Source organism: Seriola aureovittata, chromosome 14 (genome assembly GCF_021018895.1).
Source record: "Seriola aureovittata isolate HTS-2021-v1 ecotype China chromosome 14, ASM2101889v1, whole genome shotgun sequence".
In the NCBI taxonomy this organism is placed as follows: Eukaryota; Metazoa; Chordata; class Actinopteri; order Carangiformes; family Carangidae; genus Seriola; species Seriola aureovittata.
Genome location: NC_079377.1, coordinates 12,833,989 through 12,851,720, shown reverse-complemented (window position 1 = coordinate 12,851,720; position 17,732 = coordinate 12,833,989). Strand labels below are relative to the sequence as shown.

The 17,732-nt window shown below is 44.0% G+C and overlaps 1 protein-coding gene across 5 annotated transcripts in view; it reads right to left on the bottom strand.

The window, feature by feature from the left end:
- Nucleotides 1–17,732, bottom strand: part of slit1a (slit homolog 1a (Drosophila)) — an 89,876-nt gene that overhangs the window by 21,292 nt on the left and 50,852 nt on the right. For all 5 annotated transcript variants that reach the window (XM_056395173.1, XM_056395168.1, XM_056395172.1 and 2 more), the window contains exons 5-14: nt 17,458–17,529; nt 16,596–16,667; nt 15,303–15,374; nt 14,376–14,539; nt 9,880–10,027; nt 5,451–5,522; nt 2,555–2,626; nt 2,392–2,463; nt 2,030–2,173; nt 380–543 (exon numbers count right to left, since the gene is read on the bottom strand). In XM_056395173.1, the coding sequence (XP_056251148.1) occupies nt 380–543; nt 2,030–2,173; nt 2,392–2,463; nt 2,555–2,626; nt 5,451–5,522; nt 9,880–10,027; nt 14,376–14,539; nt 15,303–15,374; nt 16,596–16,667; nt 17,458–17,529 (1,052 nt within the window). The remainder of the gene's footprint in view (nt 1–379; nt 544–2,029; nt 2,174–2,391; nt 2,464–2,554; nt 2,627–5,450; nt 5,523–9,879; nt 10,028–14,375; nt 14,540–15,302; nt 15,375–16,595; nt 16,668–17,457; nt 17,530–17,732) is intronic.

Sequence of the window (17,732 nt, the reverse complement as noted above, 5' to 3'; positions counted from 1 at the left end):
GGTGACCTCAGCTCACTGCGGTTTGAATGTGAAATCAGACTCACAATGTGGTAACACGGAGGGGAAATGGAGAAACAGCGAACGATCCCTCCCTCCTTGGCCCCAAGTTTGTCTGGGGAGATATTGATTGAGGAGCACCGGCACAGCAAATGATAGGCCGAATAAAACCTTTTGCCAGGAATGATCACTCATTAAATGTGGTATGAGGTAGAGGGAACAATAAAAGCCACTCCCAGTGGAGAAAAAGAGAGAAGGTAAGAGAAGAGCGGTGAGAGACAAGTGGAATAAAAACAACAAAGCCTGTCTGAGAGATAGACAGTCCGAGAGAGAAGTGAGAGGGAGACATCTGGAGACAGTGTAGACTGAGCCACCGGCCTACCGGAGCAGCGGAATTTCTTGCTCTTGATCTGTCCGATACGTTTGTTTGCGAGTCTGCGAGGGCTGGCACAGCGGGCGCCGCTGGTCTCAATGGGGTTGGAGCGTAGGTAATCTGCCAGCCACTTCAGATTACAGTCACAAATAAATGGGTTCTGGGCCAGGTGACTGGAGAGGAGAGAGGGGTGGGGGTGGATTGGAGAAAAGGGGGAAAAAAGTAAGGGAGGTGGACAGAAGAAGAAAGGGAAGGAAGAATGAGAGAGGGAAAAGGAACACACATGAAAACTGATGGGATAAAGGTCAAGAAGGGAAAATTACAAGTTCTATGTTTATATTTAGACATCAGGGCCACAGACTTAATACACTCTCACCTGGAACCATAGAAACATAAGGCAAGGTCTCTGTAGGTGTACACCAGCAGTGTGAAATTCAGTGCGGAGCTGGGTGATAATTCAATATCATTGTTTATTGATTTTAAGTTCAACCATATCACAATGGTATGAGCTTATCATGTTAAAGGAATAGTTTGACAAATATTCTTATTTGCTTGAAAGTTAGATGAGCAGCTCCATATCACTCACCAAATTTTGCTACTTTACATATATTTAGAGTTTGGGATGATGTAATTCATAACAGTAAAACACAATAATCTGATAAATTTGATTATTTCGTATGTAATTCTGCACACATTTCATATAGTTTGATTCACTCAGTCAACTTTATGGTAATCATTGAGGCTATAGTTGAGCTGCTGGTGAGTTATTTTGTGTTATATATAAAGAAACGATGTCTGATATTTTGTCAATAAATGGGGTTTACAAAACATTAGAAACACCTCTCATTAATGCAATAAAATCCAATATAATACAGCATCCAGAATGACCATAAAAATAGAATCAACATCTCTAAAACATCAACTGGGTGTATAGACATAGACGTAGACATTGTAAAATATTCTTATTGATATTGACATTTTGAACTTAAACTGTATCCCCCTCAAACCTACTTCACTTTAAAGAGTGTGTCCTGCCATCCAAATGATGTAGTCACTTTGTAGACTGAGACTGTGGGAAGGCTCAGCATGTATTTTTACCCCGTCTTCACAATGCAGGCAAAACAAGAAGCCTCTTTTACACTGAGACCCTTAAACCCAGTGCCCTCTATATATGAGTGCATGCGTGGTGTGAGCCAAGGGGCAAGACTATCCGTCATCTTCAACAGGTGTCCTGTATATCTTGTGTTGGCATATATAGATGGCAATGTTGAAAACTTTCAGTGTGTTTCAGACATGGTGGATGCCACAGTGTGGGGTCTCACATTGATAACAGCGTGTGGTTTGCTTTGTTTATTGGAACCAAAAAAAAAAGGAGGCATTCATTTAGAGAGAATTGGTGCAGTCTGAGTAACAGTGGTGGAAAGAGTGGGTGCTGTTTTTGATCTTGATCCGGCCGCAGAAGCTGTGTGTGTCCGCGTGTTTGTGAAGATGATAGATTTACTCCCCTCTCTACCTCATGATTCCATTCCTGTGTTATTACACAGACCTGTGAGTAAACAACTCCTGTGTTGGCTCATGTTTTATGGTGACGGCTCAGTATGTGTCAGAGCGTGTACAGCAGCATGTTTGTGTGCGTCTGTGTGTGTGCGTTTGACTCACAGGGTCTGTATGGCTCGTAGTGAAGTGAAGGTGCCCTTAGCGAGGGTTTGGATCTTGTTGTCATAGAGTGATAGCAGCGAGAGATTCTGCAGGTCCTGGAAGGCATTGGCACGAACGCAGTGAATCTTATTGGCATTCAGCAACCTGAGAGAAGGGGAGAGAGGGGTGCGGGGGTGGGGGGGGTGGGGGGGTGCAGCTTGTCAGAGTTTCTTTATGCATTCATTCATTATGCATTCCATCTAGAAAACTATGCACTGGTACAAAGTTTATTTGAAGGTTATGACTCTTTTACTGAGTGGGAGTAAAGGGTGCCTGGTATGTATGTTTGCAGCGGATCAGCAGAGTGTGTGTGTTCCACTTACAGCAGTTGCAGGGCGTAGAGGCCGTCAAACACCCCCTTGGGCAGGTCGGTGATCTTATTTCCATACAGGACGCTGGGAAATCACAACACAGACTTGCTTTAGACACATGGGAAATGACAACCGGGTGGATATTTATGCACAAACTTGGCTCGAGGCAACTTACAGAGAGTTGAGGGAGCGCAGGCCCTGGAAGGCATCAGGAGCTATCTCTGAGATCTGGTTGTTACTCAGGTCTCTGTGTTGAAGAACAAGGTCGGGGTATGAGTTAAGGAAATGGAGATTTTGGGAAAGAGTCAAAATCTTTTTCCTGTGGGAGGTCTGACTCCCTGTCAGCTGGGTGTCACCCTCATAGGAAGGTGGGGTGGATGTAAGGCCCCTGCTTGTCACTGGTGTGTGAGGGGGAAGCAAATGTAGTGTGGGCTAGACGAAGATGAGTTCCAGCTCTCTCCCATATCTAATGGTGCGTCCCTTCAAGGGATTTGATGAAATGGAGCGGGCGAGAGTCTCGCAGCCAATCAAAACATTTACTTGTATTATTTGTGGCCTATCAACCAGCCCTGCGTTTTATCACGGTGTCTGTGTGTTTGAGAGTAAAAATGGGGTGCAGGGCCAAAATCCAAAGCAAAATACAGTAGACTGCCTCTGAACATAGCTGTTGTTAATAGGATCCACAGGCCTCTACCCACAGGATAACCACTAAGCCTATGTGTCTATGTGTTTATGTGTGTGTGTGTGTGTGTGTGTGTGTGCGCGCGCGCGTGTGTGTGTGAGTGTGTCAGAGAGAGAGAGTGAGAGTAAATGCAACAGCAAATGAGGAACAGTGGAACAGAAAGAGAGAAAGACAGATGGAGAGAGAGAGTTAATGGAGTATGTGGACTGAACTCCAGTCGACTGGATACCTTTGAAGGAAAATCATCATGTGGTGAAGAAGAGGGATATTTTCTCATTTGGGGGTAACAGTTAAATAAGTACCCATTTGTCTTCTTGCAAAGGATTGAGGTTTCTTGGAAACAAGAACCTGGCGAAGGAGCCAACATCTGCACTGGTGTGTGTCTGTAAACTCAGGCACTGTGTGTGTGTGTGTTTGTGTATGCGTCGCTGTGTGAGGGCTGCTACTCCGTCCCCGTCTTAAGGAGCGGTTCATGTGTAGGTCATTCAAACCAGGACAAGGTGAAAGAGAATATATGTGGTTGGCATTTACTAGGAGAAGAGGACACACAGGGTCAGGAAAGGCATTGCACACATGCCTGAGCACGCCACAAATAAACAAATACACAGACACACGCACAAAAGCCTATATATAACATTTAGTTACCTAATGTGGCCTTATAATCATATATTGAACTATTTTCCATACACAGAAATCTACCACTAAATATAAAACGTCCATGTGAACATCTGAAGAGCGACTATATTTATCATGATGTATTGATGCTGTCTACACACAGTGTGCACTGAGGGTGTGGGACACATAGGACAGGTCAGGCCAGTGGGGGCACGTAGCCAGCTGAATCAACAGAGGCGCCGAGGGTCAACACAGACATGCAGCCATGCACTGTTGTTGCTAAATGCAGGATGAGCAGCAGCAACAGTAGCAGGTCATGTCCGTCTGGACGACAGGATGGGAGGGAGCGACACATTCTCACTGCCATTAAGTCTGGTTTTATATATGTTTTTTGAAAACCAAAAGAAAAAAAGGGAAAAAAGAAAAACAGTTTCTGGCTCAGTCTGTGTCTACATATACAGACAAAAAAGACTGTTATGAATTTCCCTTGAGATTAGGGGTCAGGAGCAAATACAATAAGACGGAAGTTTGTTAGTGCAACTTCTGTTACTGTAAAAGAGAAGAGTTAAAGTTTGTATTTGTTTACTTGTTGAATTTTTCAAACTGCTATTAAATCTGGTTTGTAAATATTATGTATGAAAACCATAACTGTTTGATTGTCTTATATTCAATAATAATTAATGACTCTATGTTTGTAACAGTAACAGTACTGAAGAACTGCCATAAAACTTATTTTGATAAATTTTGACTCAGTTTTTGTTAAGATTAGATTAACATTTTGATATGGGCTTCATTTACTTTGATGTGAGACGAGTTTCATTTTTTTCACATACAAAAAAAACAACATAATTTTGCACATATTTTTGTATAAATAAATAATCATTTTTTTTGTCCTGGGTCAGTGAAGCTACAATAAGATAAGCAGTTGCTCCATTCCTGTTAACTTGAGGCTTACATAACAATGTGTATTTAGTTTAAGGGTTTCCTTTACTCTAACATAGAAATCTGACCTATTTGAGTTCACATGGTTTTCAACATGTAGTAACGAAAAAAAAATTGCATTTAATTTTATAAGAATGAATATTAATTTCCCTTGAGAGTTCACTGGAGCTACAATGAGATAGCAGCTGCTTCAGTCTGTCGACTGCGTTCACCTCATTTGAACCTCAGACTGTCCCTGGAGCTGGATGATAGAACGGCGAGGAATCCTTTAAGAAGGGCAGAGAAACTCCCTGACCTTCCGTTTCCTCCGTCTCCTTGCTGCTATGTCGGTCAGGCCTGGTGGTGTTGGAGTTATGGGTTTGGCCGACTGGTGTGTGCTGGCTGGGTGACCAGACAGCTGGCTGAACGGGCGAAAAACCACTCCGTCTCAGCTACCAGCCCGTCACTGTTCGCTCCCAGAGAGAGCGAAGCCTCAGCCCTCATTCCAGCACACTCTCTGTCCCCTCATCATCATCCCAGCCGCAGTTTACAATTTGCCAATGCAGGCACAACACACACAAACTGGACACAACACTAGCCAGGGGAATACCAGTGCACAGCAATGAAAGATGAGAGCTGTTATTATGCTCATGTAGCATCTGAGTGCTTGCTTTCCATGCCACCCCAAGTCTGAGAACAAGAATATGTTCTTTAGGCACAGACAAAATAAATACTTCATGCTCCTCAAAAGTGGGATGAGAAGACTGCCAATTGTCCCTTCTTTTTCCAGCCCTCAACTTCTTGTTCTCATCTGTATTATTTAGCCCTGAGGTGAGTGTACTGCTGTACTTACATCCTACGCAGTTTCTTGTAGGGAGAGAAGGCTCCGGGAGGAACAGACTTAATCCCATTCTGCTCCAGACGTCTGGAGAAAAGAGGAGAGGAGAGGAGAGGAGAGGAGAGGAGAGGAGATACCATCAGTTAACCAAACAATAGACTTCTCCATGGCAACAGAGCTGAGTAATCCCCCCATCACCTCTGACCCTTGGTGATTGGCCTGATTATATTAGCGGAGATCTATTCCCCAGCTGTAATAGGTCCAGGCATGTTGGAGTCATAACATCCTCAGAACCAATAAACAATCTGAATACTAAAGTGCTGTGGAAAAAGACTGGAGGGGGAAAAGGCTCTGTCTCGGTTTGTAGGAGGGTGTTAAGGCCTTCGACTCAAAGTCATATTTCTTCTTGGTATAACATTTACAGTTTCCAGCACTTACGTTCTCATATGAGACCCTGAAATCAATAATGATCTCACTTGTTTGTTCTCACTTGTGAAATTTGTCTTTATCCTCTGGGTGTCTGCAAAGTGTCCACTGAAACCTTTGCAGCGCGGTGAAATATTACTTCTTTTAGTTTACTTTTTCCTGTGAGCCCAAAAGCTGCTGACGCAAAGTTAACAAGAAAAAGGTCTGACAAAATCTCGCCATAAAAAACTGTCAAAGAACAAAATGAATATACAGACAAACATGCGCTTGGTCATTTAGTACAGAACAGTCACAAACTCTAATCAGTCTCAGATGGTCCCGGAGAAACAGACATCACTAAACCCCATTAGTGTGGGCATGCATGTCTGTGTGTTTCAGGCCGGCTGCTACTTAGAACCCAGCTCAGTCCCAGAACAATTCCCTGGTGTAGCTGACAGAGGGCTGTTTATCTGCAGGTCAGTTCACAGCTTTTAAAACTGTCCTTAACAAGGCTTAGCAGGGCCCGGCGGGAGCCAGCTGTGGGCCTGTCTGGTTGTCCTACCATGTTTCCTCCCAGCAGAGTAACTGGCTGCAGAACAGGAGGCATGGTCCTGTGAGAGGTGTGTTAGGCCAGTGGCTTCGACGAAATCTAAAGATCATTAAAATGCTATTTGTCACCACAGGAAAATGTGAAATATTTAAAAATCTGCAAAACTCCTTGGCAAACAGAATGTTGTTGATAGATTTGACCATCACACTCCTAAGTATGTGATTTCTTGGCACGGGACCATCTCCACATGATTTAATTATTCTATTAGAGACATTTAAGATTTACTACACGCCTCTGAGGCCTTAGGCCATTGCTATGTTTATGTGTATTCATGGGGGGTAAATGTTTTGTTAGACATTAGCCACAGCCACTCCACAGTTTCGAGTTTCCAAATTTTTCAATCAACAATCTTTCCCCTTCAAAGGAGTGGCCTACGTTTATGTAGCGATATAGGAGCGCAATTGGCATTCTTAGGATAGCAGTGATTCCAGACCACAGATTCCTGTGGTGGACGTGCTCTCTCTGTCTGTTTTTGTCTGCCTGTCGCAGTGTGTCCGTGGATTTACAGCAGAGTGACAGCGCTGTGGTTCCTCTGCCCTCACCCTGCGGCAGAGTGTTGGGCCAAGTGGCTTTAGCGCCTTCTCTCATCAACCAGTCTGTCTTGCTGGTTCAAACCAGTCTGGCACTCTACATGCTGCTTGCATGTGTTTCAGTGTCAGTGTCAGTGTCAGTCGTGTACGTGCTCTTGTACTCCGGTGTGTGTCAGCATATAACAAAACCAGTCAGACGAGGGCACACACACACACACACACACACACACACACACACACACACACACACACACACACACACACACACACACACACACACACACACACACACACACACACACACTGCTGGCTGACAACTTTTTATCTTTTGCGTCGTCGCTCCTCACGGATCGATACGTGCAAGCGACTTAATCCCTCCAATCAACAAAGGAGCTGCTCTTTCTGATTGGCAGAGAAAAAAGAAACAATCTTTTAGAGTTTCCTTCAGATGGACAATCAATGGTTCCCATCCAATTAATCAGACTGAACATTTGTATGTGTGTCTGTCTGTGTGTGTTGGTGTGGTGTTTGTGTCGGCCCAATCAATGCTCTTCATCCTTTTCATTAGGATCTAAGCATGGTTTTCATTAAGGGGAAACACATTATGCCTTTGGGTGCGTGTGTCAGAAATGGATGGCAGGACCGCAGCAGCGGATGAAAGGCAGTGGGGAGAGACTTTTATGGCAGAGTTCAGTCACTGCAGACAGAGACTATGGTGCATAATAATCTGTTGTGGTGGTGTTTAGGCTAACTGGGCCTGGTCTCACAAGAGAGGAGTTCAGAAACCAGCTCACATCCTCGCAGCCATAAACACCACACTGGCATTCATTAGAAGAGAGCAGGGCAGGGACGTTGCAATTCTCCGATTTGTACATAATGAGAGCAGCATGTGTGTGTTTGTGTGTGTATGCGAGTTTCCGAGTGCCTCATTAACAAGGCATTAGGCTGGCCTTGATACCCAGCAGCCCGCCTTGCTGTAATTGAAACTGATTTTATAATGAACTTCAAGCACAGATCAAACCTGCTGCACCAAATTACTGAGTGAATCCCCCCCTCCTGCCCCCCTTCTCTATTTATTCCTTTGCCGTTGCTCTGCCTCCTCAGACCCGCCTGTGGTGATTTGGCAAGCCGGGAAAGAGGGAGAGAAGAGAGGAGGAGAAAGAATGAAGGGAAAGAGCCTTGTGGGAATATAACCTGCAAGGTAAGGCTCTGATGGGCAGGACAGGAGGAATGCGCATGATATAAGCCAGCGTTTCACCCTGTTCTTGTAAAAGATGAATCAGAACATAGTAGAGTTTATTAGCAGGACATGGTTAAGCACCAATTAGATGTAAAGGGCAGGGAGGCTTTTAAAATGTCTTCACTCATCTGCTGTGCAGAGAGAATCTACTGTCTATAAAACCTGTGCATGGTGGAGCTATCTTTCAGCCGTCTCCCTGCTCTCCCATCAGTGCCGCTCGCTGGTTATTGGGCTCATAGATCACACGATCTCTACGAGATACTCCACTTGTGGAACATTACAGCTGGAGGACATGTTGAGGAGGTCTACAAACCATAAAACATGGCAAAGAATGAGATGCAAAGGTGAGGCTGAATTATCTACATATCATAAGTCAATACACAGGACGTGTGAGGACTGATTTAAAATATCTCAGTATTTCATGGGTGGTCATTCAATCAGATAAGAACACACAGAAGTGTGAACTGCATGTCCAAATTAGGAAATTGAGCACACCACTGCACTAGAAATGGGTCAGGGTTGTTGGGGAACATGGGATCTGTGACTTCCATGCTAGCTGGGTATTTATAAACAGACCCCATGGGGAGGAGGAGACCTAGAAACTTGCTGTGTCCTCCTAACTACACACATGCTCCTTGGAAGAACATGCAATGCGACCGCTGGCTTTCTCCCTTCATCCTCCCTTTTTCTCATCATGCATAAATCATGGTGTTACTGTACCATTTCATGCAGACTTCTGCCAGGGGCATTAAACCCCTGATAAAGAGTGTAAAAGCACTACCTTGAAAAGTCTAGCCGTGCATTCCCATGAACTGCAGCAAGCTGATAGCATGTGGGCCGTAAACAGTTAATGCCCAGACAGATGTTACAGCACTGATAAACTGAGGGAGGGATGTTAGCAAAGCGCTCGCATGCGGTTCACAGCCATCTGAGCCGATAAGAGCATGCAGTCTCACTTTAAAGTCTGCTCGAGGTCTGCATGCGTCTCTCTCAGTGTACAGCAAATGGATGTCTCCCTGCCAGGTGACGCATGGTGAGAAAAGCAAGCTACAACAGCATATGTACATAAAACATGCATGCTTAAATCCTCTCCGCCTTGTTAAACCCCTGCACGAGCATACACAGACAGATTCATATGGGAAACGCATACACATCTTTAACGCGCATACTGCAACAAATGCCCTGCAGTGCCATGCTTCAAAGAACAATGCAGCTGTGGATGTCCTTGCATTTCTCCGAAATCTATCTCTTTCCGATCCACACTGAGATGTATATGATGAATAGCATTAAGTAAAAGTTAATTGCTAAAAAAAATTATATTACTTTCACATCTAAATATATCTGCAAATTTGATCTGACATTATCCTCTTGGGAAATGAAATTAGATGTTTCTGGATGGCATTACATGATGAAAGAACTTGTGGCAGGGTTCAGTTGCTTATGCCAAGTAGTCTGATATCATAATACAAAAGATACAGGAAACTGATTAAACAATGATCCAGACATGGGGCTAAAATTAGATTTAGTTGTATGAAGAATGAGTTTAGTCTATTTACGATTGGGACAAAAGGGTTGTGCATCCGCGCATGGTTAAATTGGCCTTGAAAACATCTTTTTATTGGATTTTTATTGACTTAAGAAAGCAGGTATTGCGCTTACATCTCGGCCATGCTGTCAGGCAGGTTGGCTGGGATGGCGGTGAGACCTTTCCCTCTACAGTCCACAATGTTGTTACTGCAGGTGCACATGGCAGGGCACGAGCCTCCGCCTGTGCTGCACGGCTGCAGGCTGTTAGACTCCTGGTGACCTGAAGAGAAAAAGTAAAAGAGAGAAAAACTGCATGAGAGGTGAAGACGATACGATGAGAAGGGAATATGCGGCTCCTACAGGTGGTGTGAGCACAGGTGGATGTGGTCGGTTTCAATGAGAGCAGAAGGAGTCTAAACAGGATTACAGGGGGGAGATTGCTTGCCGGAGGATTTGTGCGGTGACACGGAGGAGAAGCTCTTGCACTCAAGTGGAGCTCAAACTCTTCCGCTGTCGTGTCATCAACCCTTTCTGCTTTATAAAGTGAATTGCAAATGAACACACATTCCCCGAGATGTTCTGACATTGAGAAAAAGAAATGAAAAACATCCTACTCTTGACTTTACTGTAAAGCCGTACATCCTTGAGAATCAATGAGCAAGAAACTAGGTTATCTATTAAAGGAGTTCCACAGTATATTGAGAGGAGAAGAAAGACATGAATAATAGAGTTGGAGCTGCGATTGAAGGGCCCCCCAATAACATCCATTGATCTCTCTGCAAATTTTCCTCCTGAGTCTGCCTTCTCTGTGTGGAATTGATGCCATTCTGCACATTCAGCTTTACAGCCCCCACCTCCTCACTTCCATTTGTTCTAAAACACTTCAACTTTTCAATTTGCATACAGAGCACACAACCCATCACACTGTCTCTAGATACCTGTTCAAATAGCTGCGGCACTGTCAGCGATGTGGTGAAGAGCGGGCGCTTGCGCTGCCAGCATGGCGTGTTTGGTATGTGTGGTGTGTGTGTGTGTGTGTGTGTGTATGTAAGCCTAACCCAGATAAAATGAATAAAACAGACTTTTAAATGGCCTCATTTACACAGCATTACTAATCCAAGTTTCAAACCATGAATATTTGATTACCTTCCTATCTATCTATCGCTCAGCTTATGTGGAAAATGTTGGAAAGAGAGAAAGTGACAAGGGGGGGTAGAGATTCAGGGAGAGGAAGACAGAGTGAGTGATGGTGAAAGTCAGTGACAGAGAAAGCACAGTGCTCCCAACTCCACTCCCTAAAACAGAAAGAAAGATCGCTGCCAAACATTATGCTTTACCATGAAACTTACTGGCTTTAGCTGTGGGACCATTTAGCTACAAACCAATGTTTAAGGTCAGATTTCATGTATCTGGCCAATCACAATCAATTACCTGAAGGAATGAGAAGCTTTGACAGATCCCAGAAGCAGGTAAACACAACAAATAGCATCAAGAGTACACAGTCGCTCAACCCGCGTGATCTGAGGCCCTGTGATCTAGGATGGCAGAGGTTTGACAGATCTGGGATCAGGTGTAGGGCAGAGAAGAAGTCCCCTCTGATCTAACATGGCATATTTGACAGGTCTGGGATCAGGGAGAGTGCAGAGCACAGCTGGAGAGGCCTTAACAATGACAGCTCTCTGACAGGTATACTTGAGGTGAAGCTGTTTGATGTGCGCTGGTCCCCTGTTCTTTCTAGTGCTGTTTTCCCCATTATCTCTTCCCTGTCCGCCGTCTCTACCACTCTACTCCTGTCACCATTTCCATCGTTTTATTTGCTTCCACCTTCCTATCACCCCCCCCTTCCCCCTACAGCTGCGCTCTCTGCTCACTCTCACTCCTTTTAGCGTCCTCATTTTCAGCCTCTCTACGTCCATATGTCTGCCAATGACGGCCACTGCAATCCATTACCTCCTGTCCATTTGCTCTCATGTCTTTACATTTAACCTCACTCCACCTCATTTCTCTCATCATTTCAAAATGTTATCGCTGGCTTCTTCCCATTCATCTCTTTCCTCAAATTCCTTTTTAACACTACAGTTGAGTTCACCTTCTCTTCTCTCCCCTTTTTCCCTCTTTATTCAGCCATTTCTTCTCTGTTTCCCACTACACGAGTTGTATTTTATTCCACCCCTCAAGCAATTTATTACTTTATTACGCACTCCTCATTTCAAACATAATATTTTCACTTCATTTATTATTCCTCGGGAGCAGTAATTCACTCCAACAGTCATTAATTTTCTGTCATGTAACCCTAAATTGGCACAAGCAGATTCTAACTTTTAGTTACCTCTCCTGTAAATGATCAGAGAGAGCAAAGAAGGTCTAAATGTAAATGTTTTGCTCAATAAATCACAGCACCGGCCATTCAGACAAACTAAAGTCAATCTAATCTCAGCTAGAATCAGATGATTATAAATAATTTGTTTGAAAATGGAAGTGGTTTTTAATTAAGGCCCATCATTTTTTATCGATTTTCTCAAAAGGTGCTAAAAGATACAGCTTTTCACCAAGATTTAAAATCTTCTTGAAGTAAAAAAAACTTTTTACTTTTTTCCAGCTTTTCACAGTTCCTGCTGTTCACAAACAAGATCCTTTTCTGATAACAGTAACTCAGAAACTGCTCCCAGTTATAGACTGTGAAGATAAAAATGGAGAGAAAGCACAAATGAGCTGCTGGTCATGCACCAGTCCCTCTAACTAATTAAAAAATAAAAGTGTTTGCTCTGCAAATGTTTTTTTTTTTTTTAAATACAATTTGCAACTGGACTTAATTGTTTTTTGTGATCTGTTTTCCCTTGTTTTGTTTTTTTCATCGTTCAGTAAGAATTTATCGCTTTTTTGAAACTGAAAATAATAAGGTTTTGATTTAGGTTTTGGATTTTCGATGTGATTTTTAGAGTTGATTGATGACAACTGACTGCCTGGAAAAATGTGATATAATTCCTCAAAGTGAAGCAGTAAATGTGTTACTCTGCTCATTACTGACAAAAATTTCCAATATCGTGACACTTTCCAGTTGAACACTGGGAGTGAGAGTCAATTAGTCATGATGCCGAGAGCGCTGCAGAATTTCATCAGATTTTGCAACAACTAATAACACACTGTACCCCGTTTTCCTTCTCATGGCTCTCACAACAACAACATGCCTCTCTTCCCCCTCCTCCTCTCCTGTAACACAGCGCCACCCTGCCCCAAATCCCCCGCAGGTGGCCTGGACTGGTCACAGCACAAACTGCATACACATGCAAACACACAGGGCCGAACATACAAAAAAAAAGTAATTGTGTGTGTGTAAAAAGTGTGTGTGTGTGTGTGTATGTGTGTGTGTGCCAGTGAGCCAGTCCCTAATGAGTCCTTCAGTGGGAGTTCAACTTCTGGTCACTCATCCACTCCAGAAGAAACTGGGAGCATGTGTTTGCGTGTGTACACGTGTTTGCGTGAATGCACGGTTGTGTATTTATACACAGAGAGGCAGAGATGCATGGCGATCGAGTTTTGTGTTCATCCTTCTGTTTGTCTTGGCCAAAAACTGTGAATGGCCAGCCGTTAATGAGACTCACAGAGAACCAATCAGTGTCGGTCTACAACAGCTTTCTTAAATACAAAAAGAGCGGCCAATTCATTCTTACATGACAGAAGCTAATATCAGCATGATGTGCAATCTGCAACCGACCATTATGCAAAACCTTAACTTTCTGGATCTGTATCCTACCAGACCCCAAAGTTTCCCTGACACCCCCTGCTCCCCTTCCGTACCGTTACACTCCCACGCTTTGAGTCTCTTTCCCCGGGCGATGAATAGTTAATGATCTGTGCTGTCACGCCGTATGGCTGCATAAAAATCACAACCCATGGAGAGAGAGAGAGAGAGAGAGAGAGAGAGAAAAGGACACACACCCACAAACACACACGCACACATAGACACAAACACTCCTCGCAGCTGGTGTTGAGAGTGAGATGGCCTTGTGGGGAGTGGAGGTTCTCATGCTGTTTTTCCATTGTCCTGATATGATAACCCCAATGCACGCCATGCCACGCCCACATGCACATGCACATGCCGTCTCCCTCACACACAGCCAGTTCAAAGCCAAAATAATCCATGTGCGAGGAGGTGACGGGTCATGAATTGTGACAACTGAGGAGACGGGTATCACTACTGCCTTTGCACCAGCTGTGTGTTTTATATGTGTCAGGCATTTTCCTGGCACCGCTGCCAGCTCCTGAAAGCTGGAGACACATGAAAGGGCCAGAGGAAAGCCGGGGGGTTGCCCGGTGGCAGAGGAGCTGTCAGGTGGCTGCCAGGTGAAGACATTGACACAAAAACACAGTGGGAGTGCACGGAAAAGAATATCCACTAGCAAGGACAAGGACTTTTTGGCATGAAGGATCTGATCAAAGTACTCATGTGCAACAATAAGTTTGTCATTTCAGCCCTTTTTGAGATGCTGTAAAACGAGCGTTCCCTATCCGCCGGACATGTAAATGACTAAAGAATCAATACACAATATGAAAAGCAGTGTTATTTAGAAGACAGATATTGTTAACTCTCTTCTAAAGTCTAATGTAAGCAACTCCCCAAGTCCTACCTGAGCAGCTGAATTCGTGTTTCTGCACCTCTGCCACATTGAGTCCTCTGAGCTCAGGGGGGCCAGTACACTGGGTGAATAGACCAATTGTAGGCCTCTGTCTGAGCCACTGCGCCAACCAGGCCAGGTGACAGTCACAGTTCAGATTGTTGGAGTGGAGGCGGCTGTTAAAAAAGAGAAACAAATTGAAACATGGATGCATTAAAAGATCTTCGTAGCCTGCTTTGCAAAATACCACCTGCTGAAGACACAAATAGGATAAAAAGTGTCTATTCTTTCCTAGAACTCATTACACCACAACCCTGTGGCGAAACACTAAATAATATGCTACATGGATGATCGTAAATGGCACATTCTAAAAAGGACGGACACTAAAGAGGACTTTTCTAAACCCAGTACTCCAAACACGGCATTCCTGGAATGCTGTGCTAGTCCAGAATAACTCTTGCTGTGGTGCGGTGGACCTCTGGAGCACGTACGCTAACTTGCAAAACCAAGTGCACAGACACAAGCTATATAATGTAACCCCACTGGGAGTGGGGAAGCCACCACAAGAACAGCGGAGTCACGGCTCTGAGAGTTTCAGCAGGTATAATTGATTTAATTTGCAGATAATTTCAGATTTAGTAATTACATACAATGCACAACACACAAAAGGCTTCTGGGGCTATTTGCATCTATCTGGGCCAGTTGTTGTTGTGTGTCCTTTAGATGGAGGGGATGAAGGCCCCTTGGCATTGCTACAGACCTTTCTGTGGTGTTGTTATGGCTTCCTCCCAACAATGACTGGAATGACAGAACTTATCTACAACCATTGACTGCAGCATTTTCTCTACTGTGCCTGGCTGCATGCATAGAATATAGTTTTATTTTTAAGAAAACCTCAGGAGAGGTAGAGAGCGTTGTGATGAGATAGGTGTGACTTACAAGGTTCGTAGTTTGGGCATGTGGTTGAAGCTGGATACTGGGATGCTGCTGATGTTGTTGTTGTTCAGCGTTCTGCGAAAAAGCAAAGAGCGAACACAGTATCGTCGTCAGCGCAGGGGCAGAAAAGACATGTTTTAATTCATTCTTCAAAAAGAGTTTTGTTGCGCCCATTCTCTTCCACTACCCCCCTTCTCTTTTCTCTCCATCTCTCTTTGTGGCATCCCACTGGGAATAACACCTCATTCCACACAGATGGGAAGCCCTCGCACCTCCCACGCACACGTACAGTCATGCATGCAAATATACACACAAGCACGATCACAAGCGCCCCAACTTGTAGTTCACACACACGCATGCACGCAAGCACACACACACACACACACACACACACACACACACACACTTCCCTCGAACCCTGGGCATCAGCTGCAGCGAGAGAATCAGGTCATTTCAATTTAGCCTAATAACCCTTTACCATATTTCAGCCTGCTCCCCCTTTTAACACAACCTTTCCTCCTCCCCCATAAAACCTATACATACAGACCCCATCGAAACAACACCCCCATCCCCTCTTACACCATTATGACAACCCTATCACTACATCTGCAATCCATCCATGCAATGAAAGCAGTCTTTAATAACGTCTTTTTTTTTTCTTTTTGTCTCCCCACCGCCACAAACCCACATGCACGACGCAGTCTTTCACCATAAAAATAACAAGGCTGTCAAAGTGCCTTTGTCCCCCGGCCTGCACTGTGAGTCTACATTGTTTCAGGTGGAGAGCTCTCACAGAGGCCTGTGATTATGATTTTTGACAAGGGATGATTAATTGAATGTTTTAAAAAAAAAAAAAAAAAAAAAAAAAAAACTGTATAACATGGTCACCAACGTGCTCAGGGTGGAATGCTAAACTGAATAGGATTTCTGATCAAGATGGTTGCAGCTCTCCTGTCAGATGGCCCGCCCAGGGCTGGATTGGGTATAGAAGGAAGTGGAGGAGTGGGTGGGTGGGTGGGGTGTTAATGTGATCGAGGGGAACGCTTCTGTCAACTGTGTGGAACAATGAGTTAATGGAGCCTGGTCTCCATGATGCAGGCCCCCTCATGAGGCCCACTGGGGGTATTTTGGCATAATGACCAAGGCCATACTAACTAATTAAAGGCCTGTGCTATGTGTATATATTAGTTGTGGTTATTAGCAGGGCAAAATAATGTCTTAATTTAACTAAGAGCTTTAATGGAATGATAGCAGGGGAGGGGGAGCTGGATAAATAGCATCACTTCAGATACTTACAGCACTTCCAAGCCTCTGAGAGCTCTGAAGGCTCCGTCCTCAATGCAGCTGATGTGGTTTTTATCCAGCTGACTGCAGAACACACAGGAGAGAGGGGCTTTGTTACACAAGACACATGCACAATCTTTCACTCTCCCCGCGGGGTAGTTGTGATCGTCGATACAGTAAGTAGTACACTGATGGAATATGGTAAATCGATACTAGTTTAGTCATCACAGCTCATGTAACCCCCGAGAGCAGCAAAAGGGGACTTTTGCTGATTGTTTATCTGCATCGGCACACCTCATAAATCTGTCTGTCCGTGTGTGAATGCGTGTCCTGTATACTGTGGTGAAGATGTAAATCACAGTTGCTACGAGGCATCTTTGGGGAGCTGTGTGTGCGAGCGAGGTAGGTAGTCTCCTCAATCAGAGTGATATATAAACCACTGAACATGCATACACAAACACTGTTACAGACGGCCATTAACTCAGCCAGATAAAGAAAAAAGGTTCAAATGCCGGAATTACCTACACTTTCACTGAGTTATCAACTACCAATACTTCTAACAGTTAATTAATCGATTAGTAAACAACTAATCAATTAGAAACTAATATTTTTGAAACAAAACGTTTCCAGCTTCTCAAATGTGAATATGTTCTGATTTTCTTAGACTTCTGTGAAAGTAAACTGAATATCTTTGGGTTTTGGGCTGTCAGACAAAAGAATACATTTGAAGACATCATCATGGGCTCTGGGAACTCATGGCCGGCATTTTTTTGCCATTTGCTGAGATTCTATCGACCAATCATTAGTCAATAATGAAAATAACTGTGAGTTCTGGCTCCCAGCGAATCCCTGCTGAAAAGGGTGAGGCACTCACAGGTTTTTGATGTCTGTAGCTCCTCTGAATGCTTTCCTGGGGATGGACTGGATGAAGTTCTCACTCAGATCTCTGTGGAGACAATAGGCAGACATTAGTTACACATCACTTATCCTTGAGGATGACTTGGCTAGGTTTGTTCGGTTGAACAGGGTGTGTGTGTGTGTGTGTGTGTGTTTGTGTGTTCTTTAAAAAGGTACAATACAAGCCTTTATGGAAGCAGTATTAACGCGTTTCAACAATTTCCTCTGTAAACGTTTGATTTCCAGTGTTTA